Here is a 17,914-nt window from a genome sequence, read left to right as displayed (position 1 = left end):
CAAGTGGCGGTAGTCATTTTGGATACAAGTGGCGGTAGTCATTTTGGATACAAGTGGCAGTAGTCATTTTGGATACAAGTGGCTGTAGTCATTTTGGATACAAGTGGCGGTAGTCATTTTGGATACAAGTGGCGGTAGTCATTTTGGATACAAGTGGCTGTAGTCATTTTGGATACAAGTGGCAGTAGTCATTTTGGATACAAGTGGCTGTAGTCATTTTGGATACAAGTGGCAGTAGTCATTTTGGATACAAGTGGTGGTAGTCATTTTGGATACAAGTGGCGGTAGTTTTAGGTACAAGTAGTGGTAGTCATTTTGGATACAAGTGGCTGTAGTTATTTTGGATACAAGTGGCGGTAGTTTTAGGTACAAGTAGTGGTAGTCATTTTGGATACAAGTGGCTGTAGTCATTTTGGATACAAGTGGCAGTAGTCATTTTGGATACAAGTGGTGGTAGTCATTTTGGATACAAGTGGCGGTAGTTTTAGGTACAAGTAGTGGTAGTCATTTTGGATACAAGTGGCTGTAGTCATTTTGGATACAAGTGGCGGTAGTCATTTTGGATACAAGTGGCGGTAGTCATTTTGGATACAAGTGGCGGTAGTCATTTTGGATACAAGTGGCGGTAGTCATTTTGGATACAAGTGGCGGTAGTCATTTTGGATACAAGTGGCGGTAGTCATTTTGGATACAAGTGGCGGTAGTCATTTTGGATACAAGTGGCGGTAGTCATTTTGGATACAAGTGGCGGTAGTCATTTTGGATACAAGTGGCGGTAGTCATTTTGGATACAAGTGGCGGTAGTCATTTTGGATACAAGTGGCGGTAGTCATTTTGGATACAAGTGGCGGTAGTCATTTTGGATACAAGTGGCGGTAGTCATTTTGGATACAAGTGGCGGTAGTCATTTTGGATACAAGTGGCGGCAGTCATTTTGGATACAAGTGGTGGTAGTTTTAGGTACAAGTAGTGGTAGTCATTTTGGATACAAGTGGCAGTAGTCATTTTGGATACAAGTGGCAGTAGTCATTTTGGATACAAGTGGCTGTAGTCATTTTGGATACAAGTGGCGGTAGTCATTTTGGATACAAGTGGCGGTAGTCATTTTGGATACAAGTGGCGGTAGTCATTTTGGATACAAGTGGCGGTAGTCATTTTGGATACAAGTGGCTGTAGTCATTTTGGATACAAGTGGCGGTAGTCATTTTGGATACAAGTGGCGGTAGTCAATTTGGATACAAGTGGCTGTAGTCATTTTGGATACAAGTGGCTGTAGTCATTTTGGATACAAGTGGCGGTAGTCATTTTGGATACAAGTGGCGGTAGTCATTTTGGATACAAGTGGCTGTAGTCATTTTGGATACAAGTGGCAGTAGTCATTTTGGATACAAGTGGCAGTAGTCAATTTGGATACAAGTGGCAGTAGTCATTTTGGATACAAGTGGTGGTAGTTTTAGGTACAAGTAGTGCTAGTCATTTTGGATACAAGTGGCAGTAGTCATTTTGGATACAAGTGGCTGTAGTCATTTTGGATACAAGTGGCTGTAGTCATTTTGGATACAAGTGGCTGTAGTCATTTTGGATACAAGTGGCTGTAGTCATTTTGGATACAAGTGGCAGTAGTCATTTTGGATACAAGTGGCTGTAGTCATTTTGGATACAAGTGGCTGTAGTCATTTTGGATACAAGTGGCTGTAGTCATTTTGGATACAAGTGGCTGTAGTCATTTTGGATACAAGTGGCTGTAGTCATTTTGGATACAAGTGGCTGTAGTCATTTTGGATACAAGTGGCAGTAGTCATTTTGGATACAAGTGGCTGTAGTCATTTTGGATACAAGTGGCTGTAGTCATTTTGGATACAAGTGGCTGTAGTCATTTTGGATACAAGTGGCGGTAGTCATTTTGGATACAAGTGGCGGTAGTCATTTTGGATACAAGTGGCAGTAGTCATTTTGGATACAAGTGGCAGTAGTTATTTTGGATACAAGTGGCTGTAGTCATGTTGGATACAAGTGGCTGTAGTCATTTTGGATACAAGTGGCAGTAGTCATTTTGGATACAAGTGGCGGTAGTCATTTTGGATACAAGTGGCAGTAGTCATTTTGGATACAAGTGGCAGTAGTCATTTTGGATACAAGTGGCAGTAGTCATTTTGGATACAAGTGGCGGTAGTCATTTTGGATACAAGTGGCAGTAGTCATTTTGGATACAAGTGGCGGTAGTCATTTTGGATACAAGTGGCGGTAGTCATTTTGGATACAAGTGGCTGTAGTCATTTTGGATACAAGTGGCGGTAGTCATTTTGGATACAAGTGGTGGTAGTTTTAGGTACAAGTAGTGGTAGTCATTTTGGATACAAGTGGCTGTAGTCATTTTGGATACAAGTGGCAGTAGTCATTTTGGATACAAGTGGTGGTAGTCATTTTGGATACAAGTGGCAGTAGTCATTTTGGATACAAGTGGCGGTAGTCATTTTGGATACAAGTGGCAGTAGTCATTTTGGATACAAGTGGTGGTAGTTTTAGGTACAAGTAGTGGTAGTCATTTTGGATACAAGTGGCAGTAGTCATTTTGGATACAAGTGGCGGTAGTCATTTTGGATACAAGTGGCGGTAGTCATTTTGGATACAAGTGGCAGTAGTCATTTTGGATACAAGTGGCTGTAGTCATTTTGGATACAAGTGGCTGTAGTCATTTTGGATACAAGTGGCAGTAGTCATTTTGGATACAAGTGGCGGTAGTCATTTTGGATACAAGTGGCTGTAGTCATTTTGGATACAAGTGGCAGTAGTCATTTTGGATACAAGTGGCTGTAGTCATTTTGGATACAAGTGGCGGTAGTCATTTTGGATACAAGTGGCAGTAGTCATTTTGGATACAAGTGGCTGTAGTCATTTTGGATACAAGTGGCAGTAGTCATTTTGGATACAAGTGGCTGAAGTCATTTTGGATACAAGTGGCAGTAGTCATTTTGGATACAAGTGGCAGTAGTCATTTTGGATACAAGTGGTGGTAGTTTTAGGTACAAGTAGTGGTAGTCATTTTGGATACAAGTGGCGGTAGTCATTTTGGATACAAGTGGCTGTAGTCATTTTGGATACAAGTGGCAGTAGTCATTTTGGATACAAGTGGCAGTAGTCATTTTGGATACAAGTGGCGGTAGTCATTTTGGATACAAGTGGCGGTAGTCATTTTGGATACAAGTGGCGGTAGTCATTTTGGATACAAGTGGCGGTAGTCATTTTGGATACAAGTGGCGGTAGTCATTTTGGATACAAGTGGCTGTAGTCATTTTGGATACAAGTGGCGGTAGTCATTTTGGATACAAGTGGCGGTAGTCATTTTGGATACAAGTGGCTGTAGTCATTTTGGATACAAGTGGCAGTAGTCATTTTGGATACAAGTGGCGGTAGTCATTTTGGATACAAGTGGCGGTAGTCATTTTGGATACAAGTGGCAGTAGTCATTTTGGATACAAGTGGCAGTAGTCATTTTGGATACAAGTGGCGGTAGTCATTTTGGATACAAGCGGCGGTAGTTTTAGGTACAAGTAGTGGTAGTCATTTTGGATACAAGTGGCTGTAGTCATTTTGGATACAAGTGGTGGTAGTTTTAGGTACAAGTAGTGGTAGTCATTTTGGATACAAGTGGCTGTAGTCATTTTGGATACAAGTGGCTGTAGTCATTTTGGATACAAGTAGTGGTAGTCATTTTGGATACAAGTGGCAGTAGTCATTTTGGATACAAGTGGCGGTAGTCATTTTGGATACAAGTGGCGGTAGTCATTTTGGATACAAGTGGCTGTAGTCATTTTGGATACAAGTGGCAGTAGTCATTTTGGATACAAGTGGTGGTAGTCATTTTGGATACAAGTGGCTGTAGTCATTTTGGATACAAGTGGCAGTAGTCATTTTGGATACAAGTGGTGGTAGTTTTAGGTACAAGTAGTGGTAGTCATTTTGGATACAAGTGGCGGTAGTCATTTTGGATACAAGTGGCTGTAGTCATTTTGGATACAAGTGGCTGTAGTCATTTTGGATACAAGTGGCTGTAGTCATTTTGGATACAAGTGGCAGTAGTCATTTTGGATACAAGTGGCTGTAGTCATTTTGGATACAAGTGGCAGTAGTCATTTTGGATACAAGTGGCTGTAGTCATTTTGGATACAAGTGGCTGTAGTCATTTTGGATACAAGTGGCGGTAGTCATTTTGGATACAAGTGGCTGTAGTCATTTTGGATACAAGTGGCAGTAGTCATTTTGGATACAAGTGGCAGTAGTCATTTTGGATACAAGTGGCGGTAGTCATTTTGGATACAAGTGGTGGTAGTTTTAGGTACAAGTAGTGGTAGTCATTTTGGATACAAGTGGCTGTAGTCATTTTGGATACAAGTGGCTGTAGTCATTTTGGATACAAGTGGCTGTAGTCATTTTGGATACAAGTGGCTGTAGTCATTTTGGATACAAGTAGTGGTAGTCATTTTGGATACAAGTGGCTGTAGTCATTTTGGATACAAGTGGCTGTAGTCATTTTGGATACAAGTGGCAGTAGTCATTTTGGATACAAGTGGCGGTAGTCATTTTGGATACAAGTGGCGGTAGTCATTTTGGATACAAGTGGCTGTAGTCATTTTGGATACAAGTGGCAGTAGTCATTTTGGATACAAGTGGCGGTAGTCATTTTGGATACAAGTGGCGGTAGTTTTAGGTACAAGTAGTGGTAGTCATTTTGGATACAAGTGGCTGTAGTCATTTTGGATACAAGTGGTGGTAGTTTTAGGTACAAGTAGTGGTAGTCATTTTGGATACAAGTGGCTGTAGTCATTTTGGATACAAGTGGCTGTAGTCATTTTGGATACAAGCGGCAGTAGTCATTTTGGATACAAGTGGCTGTAGTCATTTTGGATACAAGTGGCAGTAGTCATTTTGGATACAAGTGGCGGTAGTCATTTTGGATACAAGTGGCAGTAGTCATTTTGGATACAAGTGGCGGTAGTCATTTTGGATACAAGTGGCGGTAGTCATTTTGGATACAAGTGGCGGTAGTCATTTTGGATACAAGTGGCTGTAGTCATTTTGGATACAAGTGGCGGTAGTCATTTTGGATACAAGTGGCGGTAGTCATTTTGGATACAAGTGGCGGTAGTCATTTTGGATACAAGTGGCTGTAGTCATTTTGGATACAAGTGGCAGTAGTCATTTTGGATACAAGTGGCGGTAGTCATTTTGGATACAAGTGGCGGTAGTCATTTTGGATACAAGTGGCGGTAGTCATTTTGGATACAAGTGGCGGTAGTCATTTTGGATACAAGTGGCGGTAGTCATTTTGGATACAAGTGGCAGTAGTCATTTTGGATACAAGTGGCGGTAGTCATTTTGGATACAAGTGGCGGTAGTCATTTTGGATACAAGTGGCAGTAGTCATTTTGGATACAAGTGGCTGTAGTCATTTTGGATACAAGTGGCGGTAGTCATTTTGGATACAAGTGGCGGTAGTCATTTTGGATACAAGTGGCAGTAGTCATTTTGGATACAAGTGGCTGTAGTCATTTTGGATACAAGTGGCTGTAGTCATTTTGGATACAAGTGACAGTAGTCATTTTGGATACAAGTGGCGGTAGTCATTTTGGATACAAGTGGCGGTAGTCATTTTGGATACAAGTGGCGGTAGTCATTTTGGATACAAGTGGCTGTAGTCATTTTGGATACAAGTGGCAGTAGTCATTTTGGATACAAGTGGCGGTAGTCATTTTGGATACAAGTGGCAGTAGTCATTTTGGATACAAGTGGCTGTAGTCATTTTGGATACAAGTGGCGGTAGTCATTTTGGATACAAGTGGCGGTAGTCATTTTGGATACAAGTGGCAGTAGTCATTTTGGATACAAGTGGCAGTAGTCATTTTGGATACAAGTGGCAGTAGTCATTTTGGATACAAGTGGCAGTAGTCATTTTGGATACAAGTGGCAGTAGTCATTTTGGATACAAGTGGCGGTAGTCATTTTGGATACAAGTGGCAGTAGTCATTTTGGATACAAGTGGCGGTAGTCATTTTGGATACAAGTGGCGGTAGTCATTTTGGATACAAGTGGCTGTAGTCATTTTGGATACAAGTGGCGGTAGTCATTTTGGATACAAGTGGTGGTAGTTTTAGGTACAAGTAGTGGTAGTCATTTTGGATACAAGTGGCTGTAGTCATTTTGGATACAAGTGGCAGTAGTCATTTTGGATACAAGTGGTGGTAGTCATTTTGGATACAAGTGGCAGTAGTCATTTTGGATACAAGTGACGGTAGTCATTTTGGATACAAGTGGCAGTAGTCATTTTGGATACAAGTGGTGGTAGTTTTAGGTACAAGTAGTGGTAGTCATTTTGGATACAAGTGGCAGTAGTCATTTTGGATACAAGTGGCGGTAGTCATTTTGGATACAAGTGGCGGTAGTCATTTTGGATACAAGTGGCAGTAGTCATTTTGGATACAAGTGGCTGTAGTCATTTTGGATACAAGTGGCTGTAGTCATTTTGGATACAAGTGGCAGTAGTCATTTTGGATACAAGTGGCGGTAGTCATTTTGGATACAAGTGGCTGTAGTCATTTTGGATACAAGTGGCAGTAGTCATTTTGGATACAAGTGGCTGTAGTCATTTTGGATACAAGTGGCGGTAGTCATTTTGGATACAAGTGGCAGTAGTCATTTTGGATACAAGTGGCTGTAGTCATTTTGGATACAAGTGGTAGTAGTCATTTTGGATACAAGTGGCTGAAGTCATTTTGGATACAAGTGGCAGTAGTCATTTTGGATACAAGTGGCAGTAGTCATTTTGGATACAAGTGGCGGTAGTCATTTTGGATACAAGTGGTGGTAGTTTTAGGTACAAGTAGTGGTAGTCATTTTGGATACAAGTGGCGGTAGTCATTTTGGATACAAGTGGCTGTAGTCATTTTGGATACAAGTGGCAGTAGTCATTTTGGATACAAGTGGCAGTAGTCATTTTGGATACAAGTGGCGGTAGTCATTTTGGATACAAGTGGCGGTAGTCATTTTGGATACAAGTGGCGGTAGTCATTTTGGATACAAGTGGCGGTAGTCATTTTGGATACAAGTGGCTGTAGTCATTTTGGATACAAGTGGCGGTAGTCATTTTGGATACAAGTGGCGGTAGTCATTTTGGATACAAGTGGCTGTAGTCATTTTGGATACAAGTGGCAGTAGTCATTTTGGATACAAGTGGCGGTAGTCATTTTGGATACAAGTGGCGGTAGTCATTTTGGATACAAGTGGCAGTAGTCATTTTGGATACAAGTGGCAGTAGTCATTTTGGATACAAGTGGCGGTAGTCATTTTGGATACAAGTGGCGGTAGTTTTAGGTACAAGTAGTGGTAGTCATTTTGGATACAAGTGGCTGTAGTCATTTTGGATACAAGTGGTGGTAGTTTTAGGTACAAGTAGTGGTAGTCATTTTGGATACAAGTGGCTGTAGTCATTTTGGATACAAGTGGCTGTAGTCATTTTGGATACAAGTAGTGGTAGTCATTTTGGATACAAGTGGCAGTAGTCATTTTGGATACAAGTGGCGGTAGTCATTTTGGATACAAGTGGCGGTAGTCATTTTGGATACAAGTGGCTGTAGTCATTTTGGATACAAGTGGCAGTAGTCATTTTGGATACAAGTGGTGGTAGTCATTTTGGATACAAGTGGCGGTAGTTTTAGGTACAAGTAGTGGTAGTCATTTTGGATACAAGTGGCTGTAGTTATTTTGGATACAAGTGGTGGTAGTTTTAGGTACAAGTAGTGGTAGTCATTTTGGATACAAGTGGCTGTAGTCATTTTGGATACAAGTGGCTGTAGTCATTTTGGATACAAGTGGCAGTAGTCATTTTGGATACAAGTGGCTGTAGTCATTTTGGATACAAGTGGCAGTAGTCATTTTGGATACAAGTGGTGGTAGTTTTAGGTACAAGTAGTGGTAGTCATTTTGGATACAAGTGGCGGTAGTCATTTTGGATACAAGTGGCTGTAGTCATTTTGGATACAAGTGGCTGTAGTCATTTTGGATACAAGTGGCTGTAGTCATTTTGGATACAAGTGGCAGTAGTCATTTTGGATACAAGTGGCTGTAGTCATTTTGGATACAAGTGGCAGTAGTCATTTTGGATACAAGTGGCTGTAGTCATTTTGGATACAAGTGGCTGTAGTCATTTTGGATACAAGTGGCGGTAGTCATTTTGGATACAAGTGGCTGTAGTCATTTTGGATATAAGTGGCAGTAGTCATTTTGGATACAAGTGGCAGTAGTCATTTTGGATACAAGTGGCAGTAGTCATTTTGGATACAAGTGGCGGTAGTCATTTTGGATACAAGTGGCAGTAGTCATTTTGGATACAAGTGGCAGTAGTCATTTTGGATACAAGTGGTGGTAGTCATTTTGGATACAAGTGGCGGTAGTCATTTTGGATACAAGTGGCTGTAGTCATTTTGGATACAAGTGGCAGTAGTCATTTTGGATACAAGTGGCAGTAGTCATTTTGGATACAAGTGGCGGTAGTCATTTTGGATACAAGTGGCGGTAGTTTTAGGTACAAGTAGTGGTAGTCATTTTGGATACAAGTGGCTGGAGTCATTTTGGATACAAGTGGTGGTAGTTTTAGGTACAAGTAGTGGTAGTCATTTTGGATACAAGTGGCTGTAGTCATTTTGGATACAAGTGGCTGTAGTCATTTTGGATACAAGTGGCTGTAGTCATTTTGGATACAAGTGGCTGTAGTCATTTTGGATACAAGTAGTGGTAGTCATTTTGGATACAAGTGGCAGTAGTCATTTTGGATACAAGTGGCTGTAGTCATTTTGGATACAAGTGGCAGTAGTCATTTTGGATACAAGTGGCGGTAGTCATTTTGGATACAAGTGGCGGTAGTCATTTTGGATACAAGTGGCTGTAGTCATTTTGGATACAAGTGGCAGTAGTCATTTTGGATACAAGTGGCGGTAGTCATTTTGGATACAAGTGGCGGTAGTTTTAGGTACAAGTAGTGGTAGTCATTTTGGATACAAGTGGCTGTAGTCATTTTGGATACAAGTGGTGGTAGTTTTAGGTACAAGTAGTGGTAGTCATTTTGGATACAAGTGGCTGTAGTCATTTTGGATACAAGTGGCTGTAGTCATTTTGGATACAAGTGGCAGTAGTCATTTTGGATACAAGTGGCTGTAGTCATTTTGGATACAAGTGGCAGTAGTCATTTTGGATACAAGTGGCGGTAGTCATTTTGGATACAAGTGGCAGTAGTCATTTTGGATACAAGTGGCGGTAGTCATTTTGGATACAAGTGGCGGTAGTCATTTTGGATACAAGTGGCGGTAGTCATTTTGGATACAAGTGGCTGTAGTCATTTTGGATACAAGTGGCGGTAGTCATTTTGGATACAAGTGGCGGTAGTCATTTTGGATACAAGTGGCGGTAGTCATTTTGGATACAAGTGGCTGTAGTCATTTTGGATACAAGTGGCAGTAGTCATTTTGGATACAAGTGGCGGTAGTCATTTTGGATACAAGTGGCGGTAGTCATTTTGGATACAAGTGGCGGTAGTCATTTTGGATACAAGTGGCTGTAGTCATTTTGGATACAAGTGGCAGTAGTCATTTTGGATACAAGTGGCAGTAGTCATTTTGGATACAAGTGGCGGTAGTCATTTTGGATACAAGTGGCGGTAGTCATTTTGGATACAAGTGGCAGTAGTCATTTTGGATACAAGTGGCTGTAGTCATTTTGGATACAAGTGGCGGTAGTCATTTTGGATACAAGTGGCGGTAGTCATTTTGGATACAAGTGGCAGTAGTCATTTTGGATACAAGTGGCTGTAGTCATTTTGGATACAAGTGGCTGTAGTCATTTTGGATACAAGTGGCAGTAGTCATTTTGGATACAAGTGGCGGTAGTCATTTTGGATACAAGTGGCGGTAGTCATTTTGGATACAAGTGGCGGTAGTCATTTTGGATACAAGTGGCTGTAGTCATTTTGGATACAAGTGGCAGTAGTCATTTTGGATACAAGTGGCGGTAGTCATTTTGGATACAAGTGGCAGTAGTCATTTTGGATACAAGTGGCTGTAGTCATTTTGGATACAAGTGGCGGTAGTCATTTTGGATACAAGTGGCGGTAGTCATTTTGGATACAAGTGGCAGTAGTCATTTTGGATACAAGTGGTGGTAGTTTTAGGTACAAGTAGTGGTAGTCATTTTGGATACAAGTGGCTGTAGTCATTTTGGATACAAGTGGCTGTAGTCATTTTGGATACAAGTGGCTGTAGTCATTTTGGATACAAGTGGCGGTAGTCATTTTGGATACAAGTGGCAGTAGTCATTTTGGATACAAGTGGCAGTAGTCATTTTGGATACAAGTGGCGGTAGTCATTTTGGATACAAGTGGCTGTAGTCATTTTGGATACAAGTGGCGGTAGTCATTTTGGATACAAGTGGCGGTAGTCATTTTGGATACAAGTGGCAGTAGTCATTTTGGATACAAGTGGCAGTAGTCATTTTGGATACAAGTGGCGGTAGTCATTTTGGATACAAGTGGCGGTAGTCATTTTGGATACAAGTGGCAGTAGTCATTTTGGATACAAGTGGCTGTAGTCATTTTGGATACAAGTGGCTGTAGTCAATTTGGATACAAGTGGTGGTAGTCATTTTGGATACAAGTGGCTGTAGTCATTTTGGATACAAGTGGCGGTAGTCATTTTGGATACAAGTGGCGGTAGTCATTTTGGATACAAGTGGCGGTAGTCATTTTGGATACAAGTGGCGGTAGTCATTTTGGATACAAGTGGCGGTAGTCATTTTGGATACAAGTGGCGGTAGTCATTTTGGATACAAGTGGCGGTAGTCATTTTGGATACAAGTGGCTGTAGTCATTTTGGATACAAGTGGCAGTAGTCATTTTGGATACAAGTGGCGGTAGTCATTTTGGATGCAAGTGGCTGTAGTCATTTTGGATACAAGTGGCTGTAGTCATTTTGGATACAAGTGGCAGTAGTCATTTTGGATACAAGTGGCTGTAGTCGTTTTGGATACAAGTGGCAGTAGTCATTTTGGATACAAGTGGCGGTAGTCATTTTGGATACAAGTGGCGGTAGTCATTTTGGATACAAGTGGCTGTAGTCATTTTGGATACAAGTGGCGGTAGTCATTTTGGATACAAGTGGCTGTAGTCATTTTGGATACAAGTGGTTGTAGTCATTTTGGATACAAGTGGCGGTAGTCATTTTGGATACAAGTGGCGGTAGTCATTTTGGATACAAGTGGCTGTAGTCATTTTGGATACAAGTGGCGGTAGTCATTTTGGATACAAGTGGCGGTAGTCATTTTGGATACAAGTGGCAGTAGTCATTTTGGATACAAGTGGCAGTAGTCATTTTGGATACAAGTGGCGGTAGTCATTTTGGATACAAGTGGCAGTAGTCATTTTGGATACAAGTGGCAGTAGTCATTTTGGATACAAGTGGCTGTAGTCATTTTGGATACAAGTGGCGGTAGTCATTTTGGATACAAGTGGCTGTAGTCATTTTGGATACAAGTGGCGGTAGTCATTTTGGATACAAGTGGTGGTAGTTTTAGGTACAAGTAGTGGTAGTCATTTTGGATACAAGTGGCTGTAGTCATTTTGGATACAAGTGGCGGTAGTCATTTTGGATACAAGTGGTGGTAGTTTTAGGTACAAGTAGTGGTAGTCATTTTGGATACAAGTGGCTGTAGTCATTTTGGATACAAGTGGCAGTAGTCATTTTGGATACAAGTGGCAGTAGTCATTTTGGATACAAGTGGCTGTAGTCATTTTGGATACAAGTGGCGGTAGTCATTTTGGATACAAGTGGTGGTAGTCATTTTGGATACAAGTGGCTGTAGTCATTTTGGATACAAGTGGTGGTAGTCATTTTGGATACAAGTGGTGGTAGTTTTAGGTACAAGTAGTGGTAGTCATTTTGGATACAAGTGGCTGTAGTCATTTTGGATACAAGTGGCAGTAGTCATTTTGGATACAAGTGGCGGTAGTCATTTTGGATACAAGTGGCTGTAGTCATTTTGGATACAAGTGGCAGTAGTCATTTTGGATACAAGTGGCGGTAGTCATTTTGGATACAAGTAGTGGTAGTCATTTTGGATACAAGTGGCTGTAGTCATTTTGGATACAAGTGGCTGTAGTCATTTTGGATACAAGTGGCAGTAGTCATTTTGGATACAAGTGGTGGTAGTCATTTTGGATACAAGTGGCTGTAGTCATTTTGGATACAAGTGGCTGTAGTCATTTTAGATACAAGTGGCTGTAGTCATTTTGGATACAAGTGGCTGTAGTCATTTTGGATACAAGTGGCTGTAGTCATTTTGGATACAAGTGGCGGTAGTCATTTTGGATACAAGTGGCTGTAGTCATTTTGGATACAAGTGGCAGTAGTCATTTTGGATACAAGTGGCAGTAGTCATTTTGGATACAAGTGGTGGTAGTTTTAGGTACAAGTAGTGGTAGTCATTTTGGATACAAGTGGCAGTAGTCATTTTGGATACAAGTGGCGGTAGTCATTTTGGATACAAGTGGCTGTAGTCATTTTGGATACAAGTGGCAGTAGTCATTTTGGATACAAGTGGCGGTAGTCATTTTGGATACAAGTGGCTGTAGTCATTTTGGATACAAGTGGCAGTAGTCATTTTGGATACAAGTGGCTGTAGTCATTTTGGATACAAGTGGCGGTAGTCATTTTGGATACAAGTGGCAGTAGTCATTTTGGATACAAGTGGCAGTAGTCATTTTGGATACAAGTGGCGGTAGTCATTTTGGATACAAGTGGTGGTAGTTTTAGGCACAAGTAGTGGTAGTCATTTTGGATACAAGTGGCGGTAGTCATTTTGGATACAAGTGGCTGTAGTCATTTTGGATACAAGTGGCAGTAGTCATTTTGGATACAAGTGGCGGTAGTCATTTTGGATACAAGTGGTGGTAGTTTTAGGTACAAGTAGTGGTAGTCATTTTGGATACAAGTGGCGGTAGTCATTTTGGATACAAGTGGCGGTAGTCATTTTGGATACAAGTGGCGGTAGTCATTTTGGATACAAGTGGCGGTAGTCATTTTGGATACAAGTGGCTGTAGTCATTTTGGATACAAGTGGCGGTAGTCATTTTGGATACAAGTGGCGGTAGTCATTTTGGATACAAGTGGCGGTAGTCATTTTGGATACAAGTGGCGGTAGTCATTTTGGATACAAGTGGCTGTAGTTATTTTGGATACAAGTGGCGGTAGTCATTTTGGATACAAGTGGCGGTAGTCATTTTGGATACAAGTGGCGGTAGTCATTTTGGATACAAGTGGCGGTAGTCATTTTGGATACAAGTGGCGGTAGTCATTTTGGATACAAGTGGCGGTAGTCATTTTGGATACAAGTGGCGGTAGTCATTTTGGATACAAGTGGCGGTAGTCATTTTGGATACAAGTGGCGGTAGTCATTTTGGATACAAGTGGCGGTAGTCATTTTGGATACAAGTGGCGGTAGTCATTTTGGATACAAGTGGCGGTAATCATTTTGGATACAAGTGGCGGTAGTCATTTTGGATACAACTGGCGGTAGTCATTTTGGATACAAGTGGCGGTAGTCATTTTGGATACAATTGGCGGTAGTCATTTTGGATACAAGTGGCGGTAGTCATTTTGGATACAAGTGGCGGTAGTCATTTTGGATACAAGTGGCGGTAGTCATTTTGGATACAAGTGGCTGTAGTCATTTTGGATACAAGTGGCGGTAGTCAGTTTGGATACAAGTGGCGGTAGTCATTTTGGATACAAGTGGCGGTAGTCATTTTGGATACAAGTGGCTGTAGTCATTTTGGATACAAGTGGCGGTAGTCATTTTGGATACAAGTGGCTGTAGTCATTTTGGATACAAGTGGCAGTAGTCATTTTGGATACAAGTGGCTGTAGTCATTTTGGATACAAGTGGCTGTAGTCATTTTGGATACAAGTGGCGGTAGTCATTTTGGATACAAGTGGCTGTAGTCATTTTGGATACAAGTGGCAGTAGTCATTTTGGATACAAGTGGCGGTAGTCATTTTGGATACAAGTGGCGGTAGTCATTTTGGATATAAGTTTTGTTTGTTTTGGATACAAGGGATGATGGTAGTTTTGGAATCAAGTGGTGGTCGGTTTGGATACAGGTGGAGGTACTTTTGGATACAGGCGGTGATGGTAGTTTTGGATACAGTCGGTGATGGTAGTTTTGGATACAGATGGTCGTCGTTTTGGATACAGGTGTTGGTTGTTTTGAATACAGGTGAAGGCACTGTTTTATACAGGGGGTGATGGTAGTTTTGGATACAGGAAGTGGTAGTTTTGGAAACAGGGGGTGATGGTAGTTTTGGATACAGGTGGTGGTCGTTTTGGATTCCGGTTGGTAATAGTTTTGGATACAAGTGATGGTTGTTTTGGATACAGGTGGTGGTAGCTTTGGATACATGTGGTGGTAGTTTTGGTTACAGGTGGAGGTACTTTTGGCTACAGGGAGTGATTGTTTTGGATTCCAATCGGTGGTAGCTTGGGATACAAATGTTGGTAGTTTTGGTTACAGGTGGTGGTCGTTTTGGATACAAGTGGAGGTACTGTTGGATACAGGGAGTGATGGTAGTTTTGTATACAGGTGGTGGTCGTTTTGGATATAGGTGGTGGTAGCTTTGGATACAGGTGGCGCTAGCTTTGGATGCAGGTGGTGGTTGTTTTGGATACAGGTGGCGCTAGCTTTGGATACAGGTGGTGGTTGTTTTGGATACAGGTGGTGGTAGCTTTGGATACAGGTGGTAGTAGTTTTGGTTACAGGTGCAGGTACTTTTGGATACAGGGGGTGGTAGTTTTAGTTACAGGTGGTGGTAGTTTTGGTTACAGGTGGTGGTAGTTTTGGTTACAGGTGGAGGTACTTTTGGATACAAGGGGTGGTTGTTTTGGATACAGGGGGTGTTAGTTTTGGATACAGGGGGTGGTAGTAGTTTCAGTTACAGGTGGAGGTACCTTTGGATACAGGGGGAGGTTGTTTTGGATACAGGGGGTGGTTGTTTTGGATACAGGTGGTGGTAGCTTTGGATACAGGTGGTAGTAGTTTTGGTTACAGGTGCAGGTACTTTTGGATACAGGGGGTGGTTGTTTTGGATACAGGTGGTGGTAGTTTTAGTTACAGGTGGTGGTAGTTTTGGTTACAGGTGGTGGTAGTTTTGGTTACAGGTGGAGGTAGTTTTGGATACAAGGGGTGGTTGTTTTGGATACAGGGGGTGGTAGTTTTGGATACAGGGGGTGGTAGTAGTTTCAGTTACAGGTGGAGGTACCTTTGGATACAGGGGGAGGTTGTTTTGGATACAGGGGGTGGTTGTTTTGGATACAGGTGGTAGTAGTTTTAGTTACAGGTGGAGGTACTTTTGGATACAGGGGGTGGTTGTTTTGGATACAGGGGGTGGTAGTTTTGGATACAGGGGGTGGTAGTTTTGGATACAGGGGGTGGTAGTAGTTTCAGTTACAGGTGGAGGTACTTTTGGATACAGGGGGTGGTTGTTTTGGATACAGGGGGTGGTTGTTTTGGATACAGGGGGTGGTTGTTTTGGATACAGGTGGTGGTAGTTGTGGGTAGATATAATCAGTAACGTTTATCCCATTTTATTTTTTTCTGTTGTTTACTGTAAAGCATAAAAAATATCATCTTTATTTTACTGACATTTTGTATGTGCTTTAGGACTCTTGCACCAAAACCATAAAGACCCAGAGGCCCTTTTTCTTTATTTAGCCTATCAATGATGATGTGGGATGCTGCTGTTTTCATTGGTTCCATTTTGGGTTAAATTTAATTATTTGATTACTTTTAAACAAAAGACATCCTGTTTCTCATTGTTATTTTTACAGTGTAATACCAATCATTTCGGTACCATTATTATTACTGTTTTTTTTTTCTTATTATTAACAATGTTTACCATTTTGTTTCCAGTAATATACAGGGTTTTGGAAGGGAAAAAAACGGGTTAAAAATCCAGGATAAAAGAGGTGCTGCCAAGAGCGGTTTAACGGCGTGTCAGATGATGCTATGCACTAGACCTTCCTTACAGCCTTGTAACAGTAAAGGGATGGGTGCGAAAGAACCTGTTATACAAATTAATCTAGTTATTATTTCACATTGTTTTAGGGTTTTTTTCACAACAGTCACTGATACTGACCACCTCTGGTATAGACACAAACATATAGAAGACTGAGGGACCTTTTTTAGGTGATGTGGTTGCTATTAAAATAGCCATCTAAGGGCTTAAAGGGCCAGCAATGGAGTTTTATACCGCTGTAGCCTTGGGGGAGTTGCCGTGCTCCAGTAAGTAGCCCTGCCCATTTCTCAGCACTGTCTACAGAACATGTGAGCATATTGTATGTCCTAATGCACAGAGCTGTACTTGTATGTACAATGTGCACAGGGGTTACCTTGTCATTACTCACCTGATTCAATTCTTCATCATTAGCTATTGCCAGGAGGATGTGTCTGGGTGTGACTCTTCCCTTTTTATTATCTCTAGCTGCATTTCCAGCCAATTCTAGTATCTCCGCTGAAACAAAAAGAATACATATAAGGACCATCAGGACAGTGCCTGTCCACGCGCCCCATTAGGACATATGGCAGTCATTCTTGTCACTGTTCTATCTAGGAAAACTAGGGAACTAGACAACCTGTCAGGGTTAGGGTCACCAAACTAATTACACCATTGGGTGGGGTGATTTCCAATAAGCGCACCAATGGTGGGGTGATTTCCAATAAGCGCACCAATGGAGGTGTGATCTCCAAAAAGTGCACCAATGGAGGGGTGATTTCCAATAAGTGCACCAATGGAGGGGTGATTTCCAAAAAGTGCACCAATGGAGGGGTGATTTCCAGTAAGCGCACCAATGGTGGGGTGATTTCCAATAAGCGCACCAATGGAGGTGTGATGTCCAATAAGTGCACCAATGGAGGGGTGATCTCCAATAAGCACACCAATGGAGGGGTGATCTCCAATAAGCACACCAATGGAGGGGTGATCTCCAATAAGCGCACCAATGGAGGGGTGATCTCCAATAAGCGCACCAATGGAGGGGTGATCTCCAATAAGCGCACCAATGGAGGGAGGGGTGATCTCCAATAAGAACACCAATGGAGGGGTGATTTCCAATAAGCGCACCAATGGAAGTGTGATGTCCAATAAGTGCACCAATGGAGGTGTGATGTCCAATAAGCGCACCAATGGAGGTGTGATGTCCAATAAGTGCACCAATGGAGGGGTGATCTCCAATAAGCGCACCAATGGAGGGGTGATCTCCAATAAGCGCACCAATGGAGGGAGGGGAGATCTCCAATAAGCGCACCAATGGAGGGGTGATTTCCAATAAGCACACCAATGGAGGGGTGATTTCCAATAAGCGCACCAATGGAAGTGTGATGTCCAATAAGTGCACCAATGGAGGTGTGATGTCCAATAAGCGCACCAATGGAGGTGTGATGTCCAATAAGTGCACCAATGGAGGGGTGATCTCCAATAAGCGCACCAATGGAGGGGTGATCTCCAATAAGCGCACCAATGGAGGGAGGGGAGATCTCCAATAAGCGCACCAATGGAGGGGTGATTTCCAATAAGCACACCAATGGAGGGGTGATTTCCAATAAGCGCACCAATGGAGGTGTGATGTCCAATAAGTGCACCAATGGAGGTGTGATGTCCAATAAGCGCACCAATGGAGGTGTGATGTCCAATAAGCGCAGCAACGGAGGTGTAATCTCCAATAAGCGCACCAATGGAGGGGTGATTTCCAATAAGTGCACCAATGGAGGGGTGATCTCCAATAAGCGCACCAATGGAGGGGTGATTTCCAATAAGTGCTCCAA

General features: G+C 42.0%; 1 protein-coding gene across 3 annotated transcripts in view; it reads right to left on the bottom strand.

The window, feature by feature from the left end:
- Positions 1–17,914, bottom strand: part of MACROH2A1 (macroH2A.1 histone) — a 196,444-nt gene that overhangs the window by 119,480 nt on the left and 59,050 nt on the right. For all 3 annotated transcript variants that reach the window (XM_073649541.1, XM_073649539.1, XM_073649540.1), the window contains exon 3: positions 16,498–16,604. In XM_073649541.1, the coding sequence (XP_073505642.1) occupies positions 16,498–16,604 (107 nt within the window). The remainder of the gene's footprint in view (positions 1–16,497; positions 16,605–17,914) is intronic.

Source organism: Phyllobates terribilis, unplaced genomic scaffold (genome assembly GCF_046119375.1).
Source record: "Phyllobates terribilis strain yellow unplaced genomic scaffold, ASM4611937v1 Scaffold_10__3_contigs__length_209671492, whole genome shotgun sequence".
NCBI lineage: Eukaryota > Metazoa > Chordata > Amphibia > Anura > Dendrobatidae > Phyllobates > Phyllobates terribilis.
This window is presented reverse-complemented; position numbering and strand designations above follow the sequence as displayed.